The 21,729-nt window shown below is 39.6% G+C and overlaps 1 protein-coding gene and 1 long non-coding RNA gene across 4 annotated transcripts in view; one reads left to right on the top strand and one right to left on the bottom strand.

The window, feature by feature from the left end:
• Positions 1 to 1,831: 1,831 nt before the first annotated feature.
• LOC128150455 (uncharacterized) lies at positions 1,832 to 13,521 on the bottom strand. The gene is made up of 4 exons (XR_008238058.1): positions 13,367 to 13,521; positions 4,717 to 5,036; positions 3,687 to 3,806; positions 1,832 to 1,985 (listed from the first exon to the last, which is right to left on the bottom strand). It is a non-coding gene; the product is annotated as an uncharacterized LOC128150455 (long non-coding RNA).
• Positions 13,389 to 21,729, top strand: part of TTC13 (tetratricopeptide repeat domain 13) — a 42,510-nt gene continuing 34,169 nt past the window's right edge. For 2 of the 3 annotated variants that reach the window (XM_052806650.1, XM_052806648.1), the window contains exons 1-3: positions 13,390 to 13,926; positions 17,405 to 17,499; positions 20,461 to 20,536. In XM_052806650.1, the coding sequence (XP_052662610.1) occupies positions 13,464 to 13,926; positions 17,405 to 17,499; positions 20,461 to 20,536 (634 nt within the window). In that variant the 5' untranslated portion in view covers positions 13,390 to 13,463. Of the gene's footprint in view, positions 13,927 to 17,404; positions 17,500 to 20,460; positions 20,537 to 21,729 lie in introns of all 3 variants that reach the window. The other variant, XR_008238057.1, reaches the window with a different exon arrangement.

The following is a 21,729-nucleotide window of genomic DNA, read 5'->3' as shown; positions in this document are numbered from 1 at the left end:
AATAAGAGGAGTTGGAAAGAGAGAATGAAGCGCCAAAATCAAGTCCTTTTTTGGATGAATTTCAGTGAAATGACATGTCCCAAATGCAACTGAGTCACTGCTATTTAAAAGACAGATGCAAATATGAACATGTCCTCCATCTCCTGTGTTCATTTTAATAGGCAAATATTACTATTACTCACTTAAACTAATTCAGTATCATGACATTCAGAATAATTCTATCACAGAATTCTATCTGTAGGATTGTCATACTTGTAATTTCTGACACCATACAGCACAGGAAGTTTAGCATAAGAACCTCTTTACTTTTCCTTTTTAACAAAAGGAGAGGTTTTTTTCAGCTGTCTGTTAACCTGTAAAACAAAATCAATACTTGTCTTCTTTGAAAAGGTCACCAGCAATGAACCCTTTCCATCCAGCATGAAAAAGAACACTACGGTGAAAACATCATTGAGATATTAGACTTTTTTTGACACTGTGTTCCTTTGTAACACTGGAATTAATGCAGATGTCAAAGCAACTCTCATGACAACTGTAATAGATGAATTACTACTGAAGAATGAGTTCCGATATTTTTACTGACATGTTATGAAAATCTACTTCGAGCAACATTAGACAACAAATGACTTAAGTTAAACTCTGAATGTCTAAGGGAAATGCTAGTTTTAGTCTGCGGGCTTGATTTAAACACTATTAACAGAAAATGTATGAGAATAAAAGTATTAACCGAAATAAAACAAAAACCCTCCCTTGCCTTCAAATGTATTTACTCGTGTCCTGGTTTCAGCTGGGATAGAGTTAACTGTCTTCCTAGTAGCTGGTACAGTGCTATGTTTTGAGTTCAGTATGTGAAGAATGTTGATAACACTGATGTTTTCAGTTGTTGCTCAGTAGTGTTTAGACTAAAGTCAAGGATTTCTCAGCTTCTCATGCCCAGCCAGTGAGAAAAGCTGGAGGGGCACAAGAAGTTGGCACAGGACACAGCCAGGGCACCTGACCCAAACTGGCCAACGGTGTATTCCATACCATGTGACGTCCCATCCAGTATAGGAACTGGGGAGTGGGGGCGGGGAATCGCCACTCGGGGACTGGCTGGGTGTCGGTCGACGGGTGGTGAGCAATTGCACTGCGCATCATTTGTACATTCCAGTCCTTTCATTATTGCTGTTGTCATTTTATTAGTGTTATCATTATCATTATTAGTTTCTTCTTTTCTGTTCTATTAAACCGTTCTTATCTCAACCCACGGGTTTTGCTTCTTTTCCTGATTTTCTCCCCCATCCCACTGGGTGGGGGGGAGTGAGTGAGCGGCTGCATGGTGTTTAGTTGCTGGCTGGGGTTAAACCATGACAACTCGTTACCAGTAATGACACTGCTCTGTATTTTTGTGTATTCATTAAAAAAAAATACAAAGAACAGATACAGCTTTTCCCTATTATTGTTTACTTCTGTAAGGATCATCCTTAATGTTGTATCGCCTTAATGAATAATAAACCTTGAAATCAACATAAAATATGGAATAAGGCTGAGCTCCACATTGGTCTTCAAACTATGTAAATGGATTCAGACAAAGATTTCTGAATACTGCCACTTTTCAATATTTTGATATCTAATGCTGATCATATCAGTCTGAACTGTAATCAGGATCAAAATATGCATTTGCATTAAATGAAGGCAAATTAGAGAGTATGTGGATAATCGTTTAACCATACTGGGTTGGACATGACATCCATTCTGTATTAATTTTTGGAATATGGGCTTGCTGAAAGACTCATAAAGTTATTCAATGCTTAAAGAGTAGATAGTGACATGAACTAATCATCTATCTTACCTAAAGAAGCTATACCAAACATTCTATAAAAATCCCATTCCTTGGCATATCTGATTAAGTCATCAGGATCTATATTTTGGCTTGAATCCTGTAGTTGCAACCACCTGAGATAAGCTTCACAGAGCAAACAAAATATGCAGAGCTTCCCATGAATCTGGTAAATGAAAGAATAATAAAAGCATTAGTATTAAATCAGTATAAATTAAAGCGTTAGTATGAAATTGGTATTTAAAATACATTTCAACATCTCTACACAAACAACCTCTGTAGGTTTATTATTTTTGTTTAGAAATATAAGCAAATTGCTTCTGTTGAGCCACTAGATTAGCACATCATGCTTTTAACATCAATCAACATGATAGGCAAATTAGAGGGTATAGAAAACCGCATGAACAGTTCCATACATTAGAAGGTATATAAATGTGGTTTCTAAAGCCTGCTCTACACTTTTTTAAAACTGGGAATGCTGTTTCAGTTAGAAATATAAAAACAAAATTGTGCTGTAGCCAGTAGAATTATACTATCAAAAATTTCAGTTTAAGGGCAACTACTCTGTTCAATGAACTAGTTTAAATAGCCTTGTTTCTCTTTTTCCCTGAGACAATCTCCATTAGAAGAAACTGGTAGTGTAGTTATACCAAAAATAGTTCAGATAAGGGTGAGGTACCAAAAATAAATGGAGCAATACAGCCAAACAAAACTTAAAAATATCCTTTGAAGTGACTGCAAAAATGATGTCGTGAGGGCCCATAGTTAGCATACTTCCACATTAAACAGTCTATAAGCCCCTGTGTATATGGGGTGAATTCTGATTTTATACAGATTTAAATGAACCAATGCAATCTCTGTGTGTGCATTCTACTTTTGCCATTAGTAACTAGTTATGCCAACTGCACATACATGCACAGGCTAAGCCAGTTTAAAATTCAACTCAATTTATTTTAATAGATGAAATTTCCACAGATGGAATAGTTCTTCCTGAAGCTTCATGGAAAACATCATTACCAGTCTCCAGAAGCATTGAATTAATTAAAAATCTTTAGTCAGATTTATGCTTGAAAGATGAGGCGAGTATGTTTATCTACATTGCTTAACACTGGACTGGCCAAGAAGTATCAACATGAACACAGCATACACTTATGCTTGCCTAGTTTGCTCTAGATTAGCTTCCCTCTCCTGGGAAATCAATCGATAAAGTAAAAAGATGGAATTCTGTCAGAAAAGCTACAACTCTACACTCCAGCCTGGCCAGCACAACTAAATTGACCAGGTTACTCTGCATCAACAACGCTTCATGTGAAAGCCACTATCTTTTGCTATAGTTTTGAGGGCATGGTTAATTACTCAGGAAGAAACTCAGGAGAAATTAGTACAGTTTTAATTGGCATAGTGTTGTCAATATGGTATGTTATACTACCACAGCTCATTTCAGAAAGAATTGTTTCCAACAGAAACTTCATTTGGAAATTAATTTGAAATTAGATCTTTCTCTTCCAATGTAGTTTAGCACATCATCCTTTTAACATCAATTAACATGACAGGCAAATTAGAAGGTGTAGAAAACTGCATGAACAGTTCCACAGAGCTCCTTCTCTTCTCTTTAACGTGTGAGATGACTGCTGTATTTGCTGATATTGTGGCATCACTACTGTGGAGACAGTAACTTTCTTAGTAACAGCTGTAGTTTGAGATTTCATGTGTTCTGTTCATGATATAACTGGTTCAGCTTGCTGGAACCTGTGGAAGAGCAGGAGAAGAACAGTCTCCAAAATTTTACAACTGTTACAATCAACTTGCCAAATCTAAACATATCTTTAACCAAAAAAAGTCACAGGGTGGAGGCATAGCAACTTACATTTATCTTTGTATTGAAAAGAATGTGCCTGTATGCTTGTGCTTTACATAAAATAGCATTAATCAAGATGATAACAGGATCATACTCAATGTATTTGTCCACAGGTTTCTGGCAGGATTTCTGAAAGTCACAAAATAACAAGAATTAGGGGGAAAAAAAACAAGAGTTTATGAAATGTTCCTTTAATCTTAGCACAACTGCATAAATCAAAACCAGCTATTCAATTCTTACTAGTCTTTCCTTAATGTAATCTTCATTTTCAATAGGTTTTCAATCCATCCAGAAAAATTGCTTCCCCTCCCTTGACACTACAGTTGACACACAGACTTCCCTTGTAAAGCATAAAGATACATTATTGATTTTTACAGGCTTCAGATTAACACAGATAATAAACTATGCAAGGATGTAGTTATCATTTTGTGCCCTGCAGATGCAAAAAAGCAAACTACCTTTCCAAGACTCAAGAAATGCACCAGTATCTTGTTAAAGGTTAACTGATCATGGCTCATCTACTGGGTATTTTAGGGGTTTTTTGGTATTTTTTGGAAAGAAAATTAATTTCTTCTATCACTTCCTTCTTTTCAGAGATGCTTTATCCTCATATTCTACCTTTTTCTTCCTTTCAAGAAGACAGTAAATGTTTTTTGCTCTTGCATTGTTCTTCTGTACTGGTAAACTGTCCGGATGTTTGAACTGATTTTCCATTATTGACCAAACACCAATATATTCAGGATACTGGTAATGTAGTTTTCACGCACAGATATAACCAAAGAGTCAGAAGTTACTACTAAACAGTGGTAAGACACTAGACCATTACTTCTCCAATACATCTGCTGGTTCCCGCTGTGCCTACTAGAGAGGTTATTTCACCCTGACCACTGGGAACTGCGTGTCATCAACCCCCTTCAGATTTATTGACTTACCTGCATGGGTGACCACTCCTTGACTGGAGAAATGAGAAGGGCTAACAAAAGGCTATTATACTACCTGTGAGCAGGATGGCTAAATAACAGTCTAACAAAAGGCTCACTTAGCAGACCTGAGGGGGAAATAACTTCTAGCAGAGAGCTGAGGAGCAGGAGCAGTTGATCACAGCAACCACTTCAGCTCAAACAAACGCACTTAAGGAGGGTGCTCGCTTGCAGGTCAGCTTTCTCCTGCTGCCGATCCTGCAGTTCAGCTACTTGTTTCCTCCAACCTGTCCTCCACTAATCCTGCTCCCCTGGGCCTTCACATTAGCTGCCATGCTCAGAGTAGAAGAGTCATAGAAACGATCTCTATTTCCATTTTAATGAGTGCACGGCTTTGCACTGCCAGAAGAGAAACCTATGCACACAGCTTTCTGAAATGCTGCAACAGTCAAAAATGCAGCATTAGACACCACACACCTACAGACAAACTCCCAGGAAAGAACAAAATTTTTTTTTCAATTTTATAGGGATTCCTTGTGTCCAAAGTTAAAAGGCCTTGCTATTTACCAGAATTATTATTGGAGAATTGGAGAATGCAAAATTTAACTAGCAAATTGTCTCAAAAGTCCAACATCCATATCAAGAAAAACATCCAAACAAATGTGTAAGTTGAATAGAGTGTCTATGGAATGTCACTGGCACTAATCAGTGTTTCTTGGTCCAGCTCAAGAAAAAGCCCAACAAATTCATCTGGATTAGAAAAGAAAATACTGTGTATGACAGTACACAAGTTAGAGGTAATGAATCCAAAAATTGACTCAATTGACCAACAGTTTGATAGGTCTAAAATTAAAGTAAGCGAGATGGAAGAAAGGACATAATTAAAAGAAGACCACAGCTACAGGATTTAATAGCATGAAAAAGAAATTGCAACTATAATTAAAGGCAGTGTCTTGCTTCATTTCTTTCTACAGGGAAATCATGAACAGATATTCTTATAGGTGGTAATTTACATATGTCAAATCTCTGGGTTGATGTAGCACAGGAAAACTCCTTTTTTTTTTTTTTTTAATAGGCTTATTCACACAAGCACTGGACAAGCACATACAAAAGATTACTCTTGAACACAATGGGTGTCATAAAGGTTTGATGAAGGATATCCTACATACCCCAGGATTTATTATGCTCTCATATTTCCCTACGACAGAACATTTTTTGACCAGGGTCAAAAATCTTTCTGAGAAGAGTAACGAATGATCTTTTCAAGTGGAGGGTCCCAACCAAACACAAACAAAAACTTGCAGTTAAGAGGTACTGAAAAATTTTTACTGACAGCTGACATGAATTTTAGACAATTAAAGTATATCAGACCAACCCTCCAGGCAAAACAAACAATACAGAAATTCTACTGCAGGAATGTAAGGAGACTGCTACCAATGAATACACATATAGTGGTGTTACCCATAAGAATGGGTCTTCTGCTCCACAGCTTCTGGCAGCTACAACCAAATCTTCTGCAGATGTTTTTACATACGCACACCCCCACAACCCTGCCTGTCTTCTAGAGCTAGACAAGAGCCCTATTCTTAATATATTTTATTTCTATTTGAGTCTCAACTGTGTGAAGGAAAAGTCTTCTGTGCTTACCCAGCCAGTGACCTAGCCAGCGTGAGTTAACTCTGTGACTTGTGACACTGGCAAACCACCTTACTGCAAAAGACTTGCATGTGCACTGCCTATATGGACTAACTGGACAAAATTAAGATGACACTTGCTATACCATGAGAACATTACAGAATTAACAGACCCTCTAAGATGAAATTTTCTCCACATCTGGCTTTTTTGTTATTTTTTCCAGCTGTACTGCTAAAACATCTGACACTAGCCTTAAATGCCTAGGAAGGAAACCTGTGACTAGAGCCTGATTTCAGCAAAATCAATGCAAGCAAGGGTTAATGCAGTTTAATCACACATAGGGTTAACTAGATGGCTTTATCTAGTTGGAGTGATGTAACTGTACGGACATCAATAATCGCTAACACTTTCAGAGAAGATCAGTATGAGCAGCTCAGCTATTACAGAGAACTGCTTTCACGCTTCCTTTTAAGATTTTAGTCAGGCAGTTTAGAGTGAGCTACAAAACTGGTGCTCAGGTCTCATTCCCAATTGCAGTTCTGCACAGCAGTAGTCAATGGCCTGTTCAGCATGACTGAAGAAGGCACATCTTTAACAAAACTGAGCTTTTTCAATCTTCTTTGGGCTTTCTCGAAGAAATGCCTCAGTTACCATAACCAGTTCTAAAATGATAGAAAGAAGGAACTGGATTTCTCTCTGTTTTTAAGCAGCTTTTAATTTCTCCCTTAAATATGTAATTGACATCAGAAACAGGAAATAACTGGTATCTTTCCATGAAAAAACAGACATTACTTTGATTAAAAGGTACTTTCAGATTATGGTGCAGAAGAGAAAGGTCAAGCTTGACACCATAAATTCTATTTACATATCTTCTTCCAAATTGATAAATTTAAGGAAAATCATGAATGTTTGATACTGACACACAGAATTCCAATAGATACTGTGCTCCCCTAAAAAAGGGTGTTCAATGTATTTCAATATTCTAATGAATTTAAATGGTATTAGTTTAGGAATTGTTTGACTAATCAACTATTTAGGAACATTTGACTATGCTTGTCTGTTGTTTCAAAAAAAACCCCAAACCTTCCACTTTCATAACTTTGAAATTCGCTTATTTTAAAAAAATATATTTAAAAAAAATGAGCAAAGGCAGCTTTAAGAAAAAAAAGAAATCTTCAAAAGCTAGTACAACCATGTTCTTTGTAGTGTAGTGTATCAGATTCTTTCTGATCAAAGCAATCCAAAACCGTTAAGGAAAGTAACATCTGTTTTAACATCTCGGTTGTGTTAAATAAGACAAAAGAAATACTGAAATGTTAATTCAGACTGCATGTTTATCAGCCTTTTATAAACACTGCTCAAAAGACAGACATCTTCTTTGTTCATGCAGTTCACAAACGGATGCCAAATAAAATACAGTGTATAAATATTTGAGGAAATACCTACTGTCACTGAAGGGCAAAGTTCCTAAAGTACATGAACATGACTTTTTTAGAGTGCTCTCTCCAACATTAAAACATAACTGAATTTTTAAGTAAAAGTATTTTGGGATGTGGGTGGTGGAAGGGGGAAATGTTCTTGAAGAGGAAGCCATAGGACATAGCAGAAAACGAAAATACATAGTTAATTACCAAGCTTCATCCTGAACTAAAAATACCATGAAAACCACATCAGGAATATGTTTGCAAATCTCTGGTCATTAGAAACACCAGTGAAACAGCCTCATTTTAGTATTTCTTTCTCCAGGGTTTGGAGTTTAGCAAAATTAAGCTACAATCTTTTGCTGGACTATATGTACAGCAAATTTTAACAACATTTACATAGCTTCAACATGCACATAGGTCCATTTACATAGGTTCATAGGGCAAACTAACACAGACCCATCATGTTCCGAGAATGCCCTTAATCCCAGTTGTGCCCTTAAGCAATAAAACGTAATTAGCTGTGCTGCTTTCAGGAATGGGTTCTTTATTAGGGATGTGGCTAAGTGTCATAATAAGCTGAAAAACAAAACAGCCCAGTTTCAGATGGATTCCATTTCAGAAAACTGAAATTAAAAATATTGTTTTACAATTTTTCCTGTATGATACAGTTTTCAGTAGTGACTTGGTCTGCAGATTTGAGTTATGTAAATAAGAACAATAACGTACTTTGTTTTCCAGGATGATCTTTGTACTCTTGACAGATTCTTTACCTTGCCACATAAATGCTTCGCATTCAAAGCATTTACACTCTCTCTGCCTTGCTGCAATAAAAGAGCTTTCCAATTATTTTTTAATTGCAGAAAAGATAAATGAAGTGTGCACTGCTCAGGCAATTTGGCTTTCTTATTACAAAACACAAGGGGGATCCTGACTGAGCTCTACATATTGTAATGAATAATTTCTTTCCCTTTGTTAGGGTTTGGAATGATTAACATCTTTAAAACTTTATTTTTAAACAAAAAAACATATATGTAATTTAAAACCAAATAAAAAAAATTACGTTTTTCCTTCTATTTTTCAATAAGTCAAGTTTGCTAATTTCCTTTTATATTCATTGCAGTTTGACTGCAGAATTTATTCCAGGTCAGCCAAATGTGGGTTTTTTTCCCCTATAGCATTAATGCTACAGTGGCAATGCTATCTGAATGGTATTTTTTGTTACTGTTGTCAATGGCTGGTTCGTAATATATTCAGTGAAGATTTGCTGTATTATTTACAGATCATTTACGTTTTAAGGATCTCAAAATAATTAACAAAAATCACTATAAAGAACCACCTAGGCTTACTTTCACCATCGCTTCTGGTTCAGAATTGGGAAAACATCAGTATGTTCACAGCATAGGACTAGAACCAGCCCCATGAGTTGCAAAGCGACCACCTGAAGTCACCTTCGTTGGATGCAATCCTAACACGCCTGCACACCCCCCCACACCTCCTGCCACCCCCCAGTTATCATGCTGAAGAAAAAGCACACTGAAGAGGTCTCCCTGAGGAGGTGAGTTTCCTCAGAATTTTATTATCCATTTTTAAGTACCTTTACGTTCTTTTTAAGGAGCAATAGTCCACCTGTCTCTCATAATGGCACTTCCACAGCAGAATATATGCAGGATGAGAAAAAGGTTCATTCACTAAATGCAAATCTCAGGCAAGAAGGAATGCGCAATACCAGAGGTCTGGGCTAGGCTTCTGCTGAAAGTGGCCTTGATTAAACACAGCAGATGAAAAAAAAGTTACAGAACTTGAAGAATTTGTGGCAGTTAGCCACCTTGCAGAGCTCTTAACAAAAGACATGACCTTTCCATCCCGAGTTTTATGGTACTGTGTGGACTTCCATGTTTGATGGAAGAAGCTATCTTTACGTTCTGCAGTATCCTCTGCAAATTTATTTCCAGAGTGGATAGTAACGCTTGTGAGGTCTTTAATGCTTGCCCACATTAAAATTAGAATATGGAGCTCAAAGACACTTTTAATTATCTTAAGAGCAGTAACAAATGCTGCAAGAACTAAACTGAAGCAGCACCATGAATATTAGGCTGAATTTCCAAAATTGTACTCTAATATTGTGGGCTGGAAACAGATGATCCCTAATGGAACCTTTTAGTATTTGCCTCTGGAAAAAATCCATTCTTCTCTTCAACAGATTAATAAGAGAATACAGACACATGGTATTTTGCTTAGGCATTCAAATTTAAATCTTCAACCTGAAAATCATGCCCAGATCAGGTTAAACACATCCTAAAAATAAATGTACAACTAGACAGACTGTTGGGAGAACTTAGATTCTTCAACCTCAAGATGATGTTCTCAAAGGTGTTGAATGACAGTAACATCCCAAGAATGGCAAAGACCTTTTAGATGCAGATTTATTAATTTATCAAGGATAAGTTTAAACTAGGATTAGGGCAGGTCTGTAGGTCAGTATAAAACAGTGACGATCTTCGCAATGTTCTGCTTGTTCCTAATTTTCTGGGGCCCTTTATATTACACATCATGTGGAACAAATGTTGGGTTGTTGGGGGTTTTTTTTCCTTAATGTGTCAGTATTTTCATGTACTACTTGAAAATGGGAATGAAACACAATTATCCCAAAGCTTTTTAACAAAAGAATTATCTAGACAATGTCCATTGGCCTCACTTCGAGTATCACTATACAATCTTTCTATGTACTTTTCACTTTTTCTCTTTTCAGCGACAATGGAGTAGCAGTACTCAATGCTCTAATTCCACAAAGACAGATGAAAACTGTTCTCAGGCTGGGTGATCACACCTAATCTTACCTCAGACATCCAATTTTTCTTAAATAACTTCAGCTTTTCCTAAGTTTTTAGAGGCCTACACTGTTAAGTTTTATAAATACCTGGTATAAATGATGTTTCACACTGGTAAGTGGGACCTTTTTATTTTCTGAAGTGGAGAAGACTTTTAAGCTGTCATTATTTTCAGGTCAAGATGATTCATAACACTGACAAACTCATTGTAACACTGCTCATGAAAGTTTGTGAAGGGTATCAAATGACATTCTGTACTTGACTGTTTTTTGTTGCCCATAGCATGATGCTGACCAACTTTTCAGGTCTCTGGCAGGAACACAGGGTTGCCTGCATGGAGTAGAATGCCTGCACAGGGTTAGTGCAGTCACAAAACTATCCTTGCAAATGAAAAGGAAAAAGTAAAACAAGAATTGCCCTATTAGAAACCATGAGGTCTTGGTAGCTGGAGACAACAGCAGTGCTTTCCTGCAATATGCAGACAAAGCTGAATTCAGATCAGTTCAATTGAAGGAATCTTTTGATTTGGCAATCTTCTAACATTCTCATATCCACTTTATAAACCATGAGCTAACAAGTTTTTTACTGATGTGCTTCGTATTGCCTGTTCCTCCTGTGGACCGCTCCTACTCTCAGCACCTCCTGGGTGGCCAGAAATGGAGAGAAAGGCTTAGAGACGATATGACATGCACCACATAAGAGCAACTAGGACTAAGACTGAAACTGAACCCTGGTAACCCACAACACAGACAGAGGAAACAGCCTGGTAGGAGTAAGTGAAAACTGGTACCGATCTGGACCTGCATGAAGAAAGGTGGACAGAATTCCAATTTGCTAGGAACATGTGATTCTTTGCTTTCTTTTACTCTGTTCTTTACTCTTTTGGTAAGAGTTTGGCGTTTGTGATGAACACAGCAACTGGGACTTAAGTCTTTGATTCTATATGGGATGGCACAGCTCTGGAAGACCAGGATCTTCGGTCCTCAAATGGTTAAATGCTAAGAGGACTGAGTGCCATCTACTGGCTCCCAGTTCGCCTTACAGATTATCATAGCCAAATTAATAACCATAATTGATGACCTGGGTTTACAACATGTGCTAAATCTTATGTGATATGGCTGCAGGCATAAGCTTTATACTTGCCCTTTTGTATCCAACTTCTCCTTGATTTCAAAGACGAGTTCGAAGCTCCACATGAAAGAGCTCCAGAGAAAACCATTTACATTTTTATGATGTACCAATGATGAATTTTGACTACACTATTTGACTACCAATGATCTGATGTAGTCCATATCCACCACTAAACATGACACATTACACTAACACAATATGCAACTAAAAATCAATTTCTCCTTGCAGTGTGCATGTCTAAAGCCAGCAGAAATCAATCTCTATTACTTTGTCTTTTACCTAAGAAAACTGCTGATCTCTCCAGTTTTTGGAATGTCTGCATAGATTTTTGTGTACATTTGCAGCTGGTTTATGCTTTACAGCAACAAGCCATTTTAACTGACTGCTGGGCTGGGAAAAGAGAAGGATGTGAATCAGCTTTTTCTACTATGATCAGTAATTTGTACGTATCTTGTTTTCATAGCCTCTTGTTGATAACAGAAGCTGAGATCTAACATGTATATCTTTCAGCCTGAGCTAACTGCCGTTTCCCCAAATATAAACTGGCCACAGACCATGACAATCTGGTTGCCTATGATCTCTATTTTTGATCTAAGGAATGCTTGAATGACTCAAAGTTATAAACCCATAAAGGAATTCATCACAGGTTTCATACAAAGCTTTCTGGTCACCTGTTACATTTATAGCTTCCTGGTTAGTAAATCAACCCACCTTCTATCAGCATTCTCAAAATGCCAAGGGCTACAAAACTAGGGGAAACAACCACAGAGGAAGTTTGAATGATACACAACTAATTCCTTACAAAATATTCAACAATTGCTTCAAGCACAAGGTTTCCCAAATTTATAAGGAGCAGACAGGATGTTGTGAAACACAATCACATATAAAATCAAAGGCTTAGTCAAGATGTATTTGCAGATCCCTCCATTCCAAAATTTTTTTTTCCCCACCCTGAAATATAGGGTGCCAAGTGATCCATTTTTTTACATGCTACGAAAAAAAAAGTCAAAACTAACCACTGGTGACAAGGCTACATAAACTGTATCAAAACCTGAAAACAGTGACTTAGAAATAGTTGAAAACAGTGCTTTAAAAGATGTTTTTTTGCTGCAGCTACAAAATCTCCAAGAAAACGTAGGAGACACTAATAGAGAATAAAGTTATTTTAACATTATGAAAACACCATGGAAAAAGAATGAACTCTGTGAGAGGCAGAGTGGGAAGGGAGAGCAGTAAACTGCGTAGAACATGCTGATACCATTTTGGAAAGTACAACCACTGCAGCTGGGTAAGTAATACAGCAGTCCTCGCACGTACATTGAATAATCATCAGTCAAAACCTGACGTTTAGGTCCAGCACTTTCCCAGCCGCACTGAAGTTGTCTAACCACGCAGCCGCGCTCAGATCTGTCTTTCAGGGAGTAAAAACCAGGGAGCACAGCGACAAGCCCGCCACAGGCCAACCGGGACAGCACTACCACACAGGTACCCTCGAGGAACCGGAGGAAATGGCGGCCGGAAGCGCGGCGAACGCAACACCCAGGGCCACGCGCCCCGCGAGCCAGGGCGCGAGGCCGGCAACGGGCGGAGCTTCCGCCGCGCGGGGCGTGCCGAGGGGGCGGGGCCAGGCGGGCACGCCACCACGTTGCCGCCGCCTGCTGACGTCGCAGCCTCTCACTTACACCCCTTCCCTCCCTTCCGGCCTCCCTCGCCCACCGCCCGGCTCCCCCGTTCCCGCCGCCCCGACTCACGCAGATGGAGATGCGGAGCACGCCGCGCTGGTAGTCCCTGTACAGCTCGGCCGCCTCCCTGTTGCATTCGATGCAGCGGTAGGCGCCAAGCGCCGCCATGGCACGCCGGAGCACGCCCCAGCCTGTCAGCGCTTCAAACCGCCTCGCTTCCGCGTTCGAAGGGGGTGGAGCCGCGTCGCGGTGCATTCCGGGAGTTGTAGTTTTCTGCCGCCAGCGCCGTCGGCCACGGGGCGCCGGCGCGAAACTCCATGTCCCAGGGGGCAGCGCGGCGGCGGCCTCCTCCCCGCCGGTCCCGTGGGTTGGGCCCCCGCTGTCCCCGGCCGAGGCGGAAGTGGTGCGCATGCGCCCTGGGAAGATGGCACCTGCCGGCGGCGCCGGGGCCGTGAGGGGACTGTGGGTGCCGCTGGCCGTCCTGGCCCTGGCCCGGGCCGCGCTGGCCTTGACCGAGCAGTACCCGGCCTTGTCCCTGCTCCAGCAGGAGCTGCACCGGCAGCGCCAGGGCCCGGCGGGGGGCTGCGCCTCGGCGGGGGAGTGGGCAGAGCCGTACTCGGCCGAGTGCGGTGAGTCGGGGGGGTGAGGGGGGGTGTGTGAGGAGGCCGTTAGCCCGGCGGCGCCGAGCCCCTCGGCACCGCGGAGCCCTGAGGCCCCGGGCGTGGTGGTGGTGGTAGTGGTAGTGGTAGTGGTAGTGGTAGTGGGGAGCGCCGGGGCGGGCTCGGCTCCCCCCCCCCCCCCTTCCCTCCCCTCGCCCCGCCGGAGGGCGGCGGGGGCAGAAGAGGAAAGCGCGGCCGGGCCTCGCCTCCCTCTGAGGCGCCGAGGGGAGGTGAGGCCGGCCCGGCCCGGCCCGGGGCGGTGCGGGGTCCCGGCGGCGGGAGGACGGGCGGCTGGGGCTGTAGGCGTTGCTGCTGTTCAGCTGACTCATCCCGAGGCATCTTCTGTGAAAGCTGCACCCCCGAGCAGCGTCGTGCCGCCGGGTAGCGCGGAGCAGAGACTGCCGCTGTGGCAGCGAGCTGAGGCGAAGCTCTCGCCCCTCGAACTGGTAAACCGGAGGGCCTGCTGTGTCACCCAGGAGGATTCCTGTTGTCCCACTCGCCAGCCGGCCAAGTCTAGCTGCTGGACTCTGCCTGCTTTTTAATCCCTGCACTTAGTAGTACGCAGGCATGCCAGCGGCTTGTGCTTGTATTATTGAGTTGAATATGGCTTCGTTAATTTTCAGCTACGGTTATGCATGTTTTGCTGGTGAACTGGATGCTTTTCTTTACGAGCGCCAAGTTCAGGTAGCAGGTAGTCTGGTCTTTTTCAAGTTCATTGATGGCTTGTAATACGGGCACTGTTAAAACTATTCTTATGTACTTAAATATCTGTTGCATCAGGATCATGTGGCTTAAGTAATCTGTTATGATCTTTGATCATGAGCACAGTCTGAATGTGCTATACAAAAATGCCAGTCTGAATCATAACGTACGTGTAATACAGATGAAGAAAAAGGTTCTATCAGTTCAATGCAATATAGGCACCCAGTTAGTTATATGAGAATAACCAATGATGTGTCAGGACTGCTTAGCTGTCTGCAGCGTTCCCCCCCACCCCCCTCCATAAATTCTGTGCTCATATCAACAATTGCTGTGGTCCCTAAGGACAATATATAGCTAGTGTAATCCGCTCAAAATTACAAACTTTCTAGAAATACCTTGTTATGAGTTTACTACATCTGCTTTTTTCTCCCCTCTGTATGTGTGCTTTTGTCATCACAGCTTAAAGGTCTTTGGTTAGTTTTTATCTATATCAGATGTGTTAAGTAGGTATTTTACATCAGCTGCTTTTTTTTTGTGTGTGGTGGCTACAGTAGCTGAGCGCCATAGTATGTAAACACTAAATCAGATCGTGAAAGTTATCTCAGCTGACCATTGCTCCAAATGGTTCAAACTTAAGCACGAAACCAAAAAGACCTTCACCCAGTGTTGAGATAAAATCTGTATACCGTACAAGTTAATAAATGGCAAAGCATTTGATTACATCTCTTCTGTTACTAGCACATGAATGATTGACTTGGGATACTCCTTCAGAGGTGTATTTGGAAGACTAGATTTTGATTTAATGGTGGATGTTGTTTTAAAGAGACCAGCGTAACTGGGATTGATATAAGGAATTCTGCTTAAATCGTCAGGTACCTCAGGTGCTTTGCATGCACTGACAATAAGGTAGTCCTTAATTACAGAATAGCATACTTACCCTGAAATAGCTGTGTACTAGTTCACTCTTTGCTATTTAAATCCTGTGGCTAAATAAATTGCCAGTTGAAAAATTCCCTTAAGCTCTCAGTCTTTGTTTTAGTACAACTTTCCCAGAAACTGAGAATCTTTTTATCTCATATAGTTTCTCTTGTAGCCTACTATAAGGTCCAGGTTAATTTCTCTGGTTGGTGTTTCTGCTTTTTCATAAAGTTGTTAATGAGGCAGTGTGGTACAGGTTTGACTGTATCTAACTTGCAGACAAAGGCAGATCCATTCTTCCCTATGAGTAAAGCAGTTTGTTGCCCCAAGAATTGCAAGATATGAAGGGTCTCTTTCCCCCTATAGCTTGTAACAGATAAAGCTGTTTGTATTCCTGCCACCTTATTAAAAAAATTCCTTCACTAAAATCTTGCTGTTACGCAGAAAATTATTCTGGAGGTAGGCTGTGCCTGCACCTCTTTGTTTTGGTCTGTGAAGCAAAAATTGCTCAGTGAGTCCACAGTGATGGCTCTGAACTGTCACTGACTATGTGACAGTGACTATGAGCACCAACACAGAACAAGTAATGTGTTAATCATGCTGCCATAGCACAGGAGGGTTTGGCCAATGTGAATAACAAAGGGCAATGTTGAAACCTCTTACTGGTAACACTTTTTCTAGAAACTATGGGTGGTGAGCCACTGTTCTTGCAGGACTTTCTGACTTTAAACTTTGACCTTCTGCTTTTCACCACTCTTGCTTCTGTTGTAAAACTTCTCCCACCAGTTATCGTTTATGGCTCAACTTAGTTCCAAGTTTCTATTTACAGGGAATTATTTTAGATGCTGTTTTGACTTCTCTTTATAAGAAAACGGATTCTTTTTCTCTTTTAGCACTGTACTTGTGAGAAATGGGGAGTTAACTAACTGCAACCCTTATGTAATCAGTATATAAGAGTAGCACTGCCTATAAAAGTGAATTAGAAACACACGCTGCCCCCCTGCCTTTCAAACTTGGCATCAAGCTATCTTGAAATATTTCAAGTTAATAGAAGCTTTAAGAACTGAAGATTTAAAAGCTAACAGTTCTGTTGGGATAGCAATTAAAGCACCATATAGGTGAAGTAGTGACTTCTATAGTCTATCAATCTGGGGGGTGTTGTTGATTATTGTTGTTACTTGTTTATTTCTTTCCTTTGTTAAACGTTTTCTCTGATATGCCAACAAGCTGGTTTTGACTTTTCATAGATTTGAATCAATCTTATACTTTTTGTAATGGCCTTCTTAGTAATATACCTGTGAGGATCTTTATATATGTTCAGTTAATTAGAGTTTACTATTCGGTCTGCTTTTTACATTCCTTATACCTCTGTTTCCTGGACTTCCAGCAGCAGCTCTTTCCCTGCCTCTGTGTGGTCCATTCCATTTATTTTTCTCTCTGGGTCTGGAATGATAATTTTGTCTTTAATTTCTTGGGCCAGAGAATGGAATCATGATGCCAGATGGGGACATGTCTACCCCAGACTTCTCTTATTTGCTTCCAGCTTCCTCCCTTTTTACCCTCCCCTGCTTTTTTTTAGCACCTTCTTTTTTTTTTTTTTCATGTATTTTTAGCCAAAAGCATAAGCAGAAGTAGTGATTAATTGTATAAAAGCAGTTGTGTCAACTATTGCTTCCCTGGCTGTGTGGATATAGTGCTGTGGGCAGAAAGCACTTCATGAAAGTTCTGCCCTGTGGAGTGCCCAATGAGGAAGCTGTTCAGATGAATGTGAGGAAATGCAAGATGTAACTCTTTGAGTTCCTAAAGGTATTTTCTCTCTTTCCCCCAGATTCATCATTTTTGCACTTCCATGAATCGGATTGTGACATAGGAGGGTCTTCACCTTGTGAATCTGTGCTTTCTCTCAACACAGAAAAAATTCTGGTATGCTATCAAGAATATAATGTACAAAACAATTTTTAATAGATTGTTGAAGTTGCAGATCACTTCAGCTGCATAACCAGTTAGAATGAAGTTCAGGCAAATAACTACAAATAGAATCTATTAATCAGTAGGCATAGGTCCCTAAAAGGCTTAAGTATGAATGAGCTCAAGTTGCTCAGGAAAGTATGATTTCATAGTACTCCATCATGAGTCTCTAGGGCTGTCAGCAGTTTCAACTAATTGAAGCTGATTTTTCCACTGAAGACTAACCTTCACCTGGATTAGTCTACCAATTAATTTTTTGTTTTTAAGGGTGCAGGGGCTATGGCTGAGAAAGGAAAGGTGTGTTAGTTTTTACCCAGATTAACTACTTGAGGATGTTTACCACAAAATGCGTGTAAGAGGAGTGATAACTTGCAATCACTACAGAAATAACTTTGTGCACAGATGATAAAGTTAGAGGCTTCAGACCATATTTTGCTAAATGTAATACAGACATGGTATGTGGAGAGTATTCTAACAGAGAAGAGTATCTCTTGGTAGAGAAACTTCAAGAGGATTAGTTTTGAATTTGGTTTTTCTTGCAACACTATTGTTAACTTATTGATCTTGAACAAATATAATCTTCAGTCTACATCAGAACACAGGTTTGATGTTACTTCGTCAGTCCAGTAGAGTCACAGATATTGAAAATCTTCAAATAATTCCCATGTGAATATACAAAGAAGCCTTGGCAAATTTGTAGGAATTATTGGCTATGGGGGAGCATGGAAACAATATTCTAATTTGAAGCAACTTCTCCAAAGGTGGCATTTGGAAATAAAACTACTCTACTGCAAATCTACCAACCCAATTATTTAACTTGAATATTCTCATTAGACATTACTTCATCAGATATTGGTCAGATCTTCTGTCTAGTCTAGTCTAGTGGTACCAGCAATTCTTTCTAATGTATAGTAGTTTGTAAGAAATTTCCCTGTTTAAAAAAAAAAAAAATTTAAAAAAAATGTTTTGAAGAGAGCAACAATTCAACCTATTGAGAGCTGGTGCTATGATGAAAATTCTTCTCACATTTCTTGAAGGCAGAATGACTTGCAATTTTTGCATGTAGAGCTGCAGGATGTCTAACCTATAACTGGATTGAGAATTTGTTGAAGAAGTATGAATCCCCTTCCTCCCCCACCCCAAGAACAAAACACTATTCTGTTATTCTATGATAACAAAACAGATGAGGTAGATGAGGGCGGGGGAAACTGTGTGGTACTTCTCTTGCTGAGTGTCACATGCAGCTCTGTAATTTATAGGCTATTAATGCAATGCCAGATTCTTTTGGTTGTAGCTTGTTTTCCAATACCCAGCATGGAATCCTGCTGTATCTTATTTTTGTCCACAAAGAAGTGTAGGCCTTTTTTGTAAATCCACCAAGGAAGAGGTTGTACTTTAGTAAAAATGACATTTTTCTAACGTTAAGACAATTATAGAAGAATAATATTTTGCAGAGTTAAATATTGAAGATCCCTTTCTGAAGTAGGTTTTCTGGAAATTACCTGAAAGCCATTGATGATATAAAAAGGCTGTGTTTGCAGATGTGTGATTTGTAAATATATATGGTCATATATGGTCTGCAAGGTAGATTTAGTTTTCTAATTGGTATACTTGTTGAACCTTGCTCATTCTTGTGCTTTTTTAATGACTTTTTTCTATGAGGAAAAGAACTTTTCCATTCTGTTACTGTAGGTGCAGCAGTAGGTACAGTAATAATTCTCAGAACGTTATAGTGTCATGCAGAGCTCATACATGATCTCTAATTTCAGTAAAAACAAGGTTTGTAAAATCCGATTTTCTAATAGTTCATACCCTCCAAAATACTCAAGTTTTTAGAGCAGACCAAACTTTCTTCTAATCTCTAAGATTATTAGATGAATAGGGCAGAAACTGTGCAATGGGATTTGGCCAGTTACTTTTGCGCTTTGTAGTTTGTTGAAATGTCTGTGTCATGGAAATGAATAACGAGGCTTCTTTTGATTGAACAAGCCAAAAAAAGTAGAAGGGAGGAGGACAAAGTGCAGTCCTCTCAGTAGAGAAAATGGAGTTAAATATGATCCCTGAAGTTTAAGGTGTTTAACTGTCTTCTCTGAAGTTAAAGGTGTACATATGTGCTGTTTAGCTGAAGCAAAAGAAGAGAACTGAGCAGTGAGAGAAGTTATTTTTCCCCCTTCTTGCTTCCTAAAACAGTTTGGAAGGCCTATTAATTAAATGAGCATTTTGTGTTTTTCTAACAGACTGCTCTGGTAGGCTTACAGCTGTTTATGGAAAATACTTGTGAAAATGAGCTGAGTAGAGTATTTCTGTATTTCTGAGGGGTTGTCTTTGGCAGTATTGGTTTCTGTAGGCGTGTTATTTGGGGAACGGAAATCTTAGATGAGGCTACAATTGGCTGAACAAAGTCTATAACTGATAGTTATTGTTAAAAGGACAGCCTTTTTACTTCAGTATGGCACTGTTAAGTTAAACTTGTCTTTATTGCTGGAGTGATACTCTCTTCAGTGTTTTACTCTTCTGTAGTACCCTTTCCTTTGCAGGAGACAAAGGGTTAATTAATGGGGTAAAGAATATAAACTTTCCTATAAAGTTGCACGTGTCTTAGAAAGACTTCCAAAATTTCATGTTAAGCAGGTGTAATATAGAAACATGAGCCACTGGTAAAATGCTGACAATGTCCTTTCATCTGAAAGGTTTGGTTAGCCTTATGTTAGAGAGGGTAACAGCAGGACCTGACTGAAGAGCAATTTTTCTCACTGTAGAAGACTAGGAATGGATTTGTTTTCAGTTACCTTAAAGCAATCACATTAGCCTTAACTTTTTGATTTAAGGCATTCTCTTAAGGATTTAAGACACAGGTTTTCTATTAAATTCTTTGCTGTTGTTTGCTGAACGCTTAAAAAACATGATGTTTTACAGAGTCAAGCGAAGTTGCTTGCAGAGCAAAAACGATTTCCATTTGCTACTGATAATGACAACACAAATGAAGAATTGGGTAAGATGCCTTATATAAGGTTTGTGCAGGTGAATTATGTGCTAATTATTAGCACTGAATGTTTTGAAACTAAACTGATGATTCCTTAGTGATGCATTAATTTTAAAGTGATCCTAATAAGTCTGGAAATACAGTGAGTTTTCTCTGGTCTTACAAAGAAAATATGTGTATCTCTTCCTAAAAATCTTTTCAGCTTTGCTCACTAGAATTCTTTACCACATCTGCTTAAGGAGGTGTTCAAAAAGCATTTTGGTTAAATTCTGTTAAACAGTCTCAGCAACTTCTTGCTTCCCTTTTTCTGTCATTATTGATGACTAAAACTATTCAAACATTCTGAAAATTTTGCCAATGGAGTATGCTTTCTATCAAGCACAGATCTTGGATCTGTCTTCCCCTCTCCACACACTCTTCCCATCAATGCTTATAGGCAGCAGGAAGGCTTTCTGAATTATGTCCTTATACAGGCTGCTACTTGATGTTTTTCCAAAGCCCACTCAGTGCAGAAAATGGAGGCATTTCAAATAAAGCAACAGGAAGTATGTTTCTCAAAGGACCTGAGGCAGGAGTTACTTGCACTGCTTCTCCAAACTGGTATCCTCTGTAGGAAGCAGAGGAATTATGCAAAGAGATTGTTGAGGATGTATGTCAAGGAAGGCAGCAGACTCTTATATAAGAGCAAAGGGCAACTTTACTCATAAGTTGTCTAATGAAATTAAAACAGTTGAGTAGTTTTTTGTTGACATAATTTCTGCCTTCACAGATTTATCCAGAAAAATTAGGGGGCTTAATCTTTTTTCATATTCCTAGCATACCAAACTATATTCGTAGAATCACTCAGGGAATACCAAACTTCCATCCAGCAGAAAATATTTGATGCTTTCAGTGTCTGCTCTATAGACTTGGAAGATTATGCCAGAAGGTCCCTATCCTCATGTTTGGCCTGTAGGCTGGCACCTACCCACTTTATTTCAAGTATGTCATGGTGTGAGGAGCATGGGCCCTTCTTGTTTGTGCATGTTACTTTTAACTGTTCTGAGGAAAAGCAGTATGAAATGTATGGGGCATTCTGAAGCAATGTTGGTACCCAAATACTTGGGCTGATGGACCATTGTTAATCTTTAGATTTTTCATAATAAAGTATGTACTTGTAGTTTTGTAGTGTTTAATTGAAAATGAAAAGATTAATTGAAGAG

The sequence above is a fragment of the Harpia harpyja genome, chromosome 13 (genome assembly GCF_026419915.1).
Source record: "Harpia harpyja isolate bHarHar1 chromosome 13, bHarHar1 primary haplotype, whole genome shotgun sequence".
NCBI classification, from domain to species: Eukaryota; Metazoa; Chordata; class Aves; order Accipitriformes; family Accipitridae; genus Harpia; species Harpia harpyja.
This window is presented reverse-complemented; position numbering and strand designations above follow the sequence as displayed.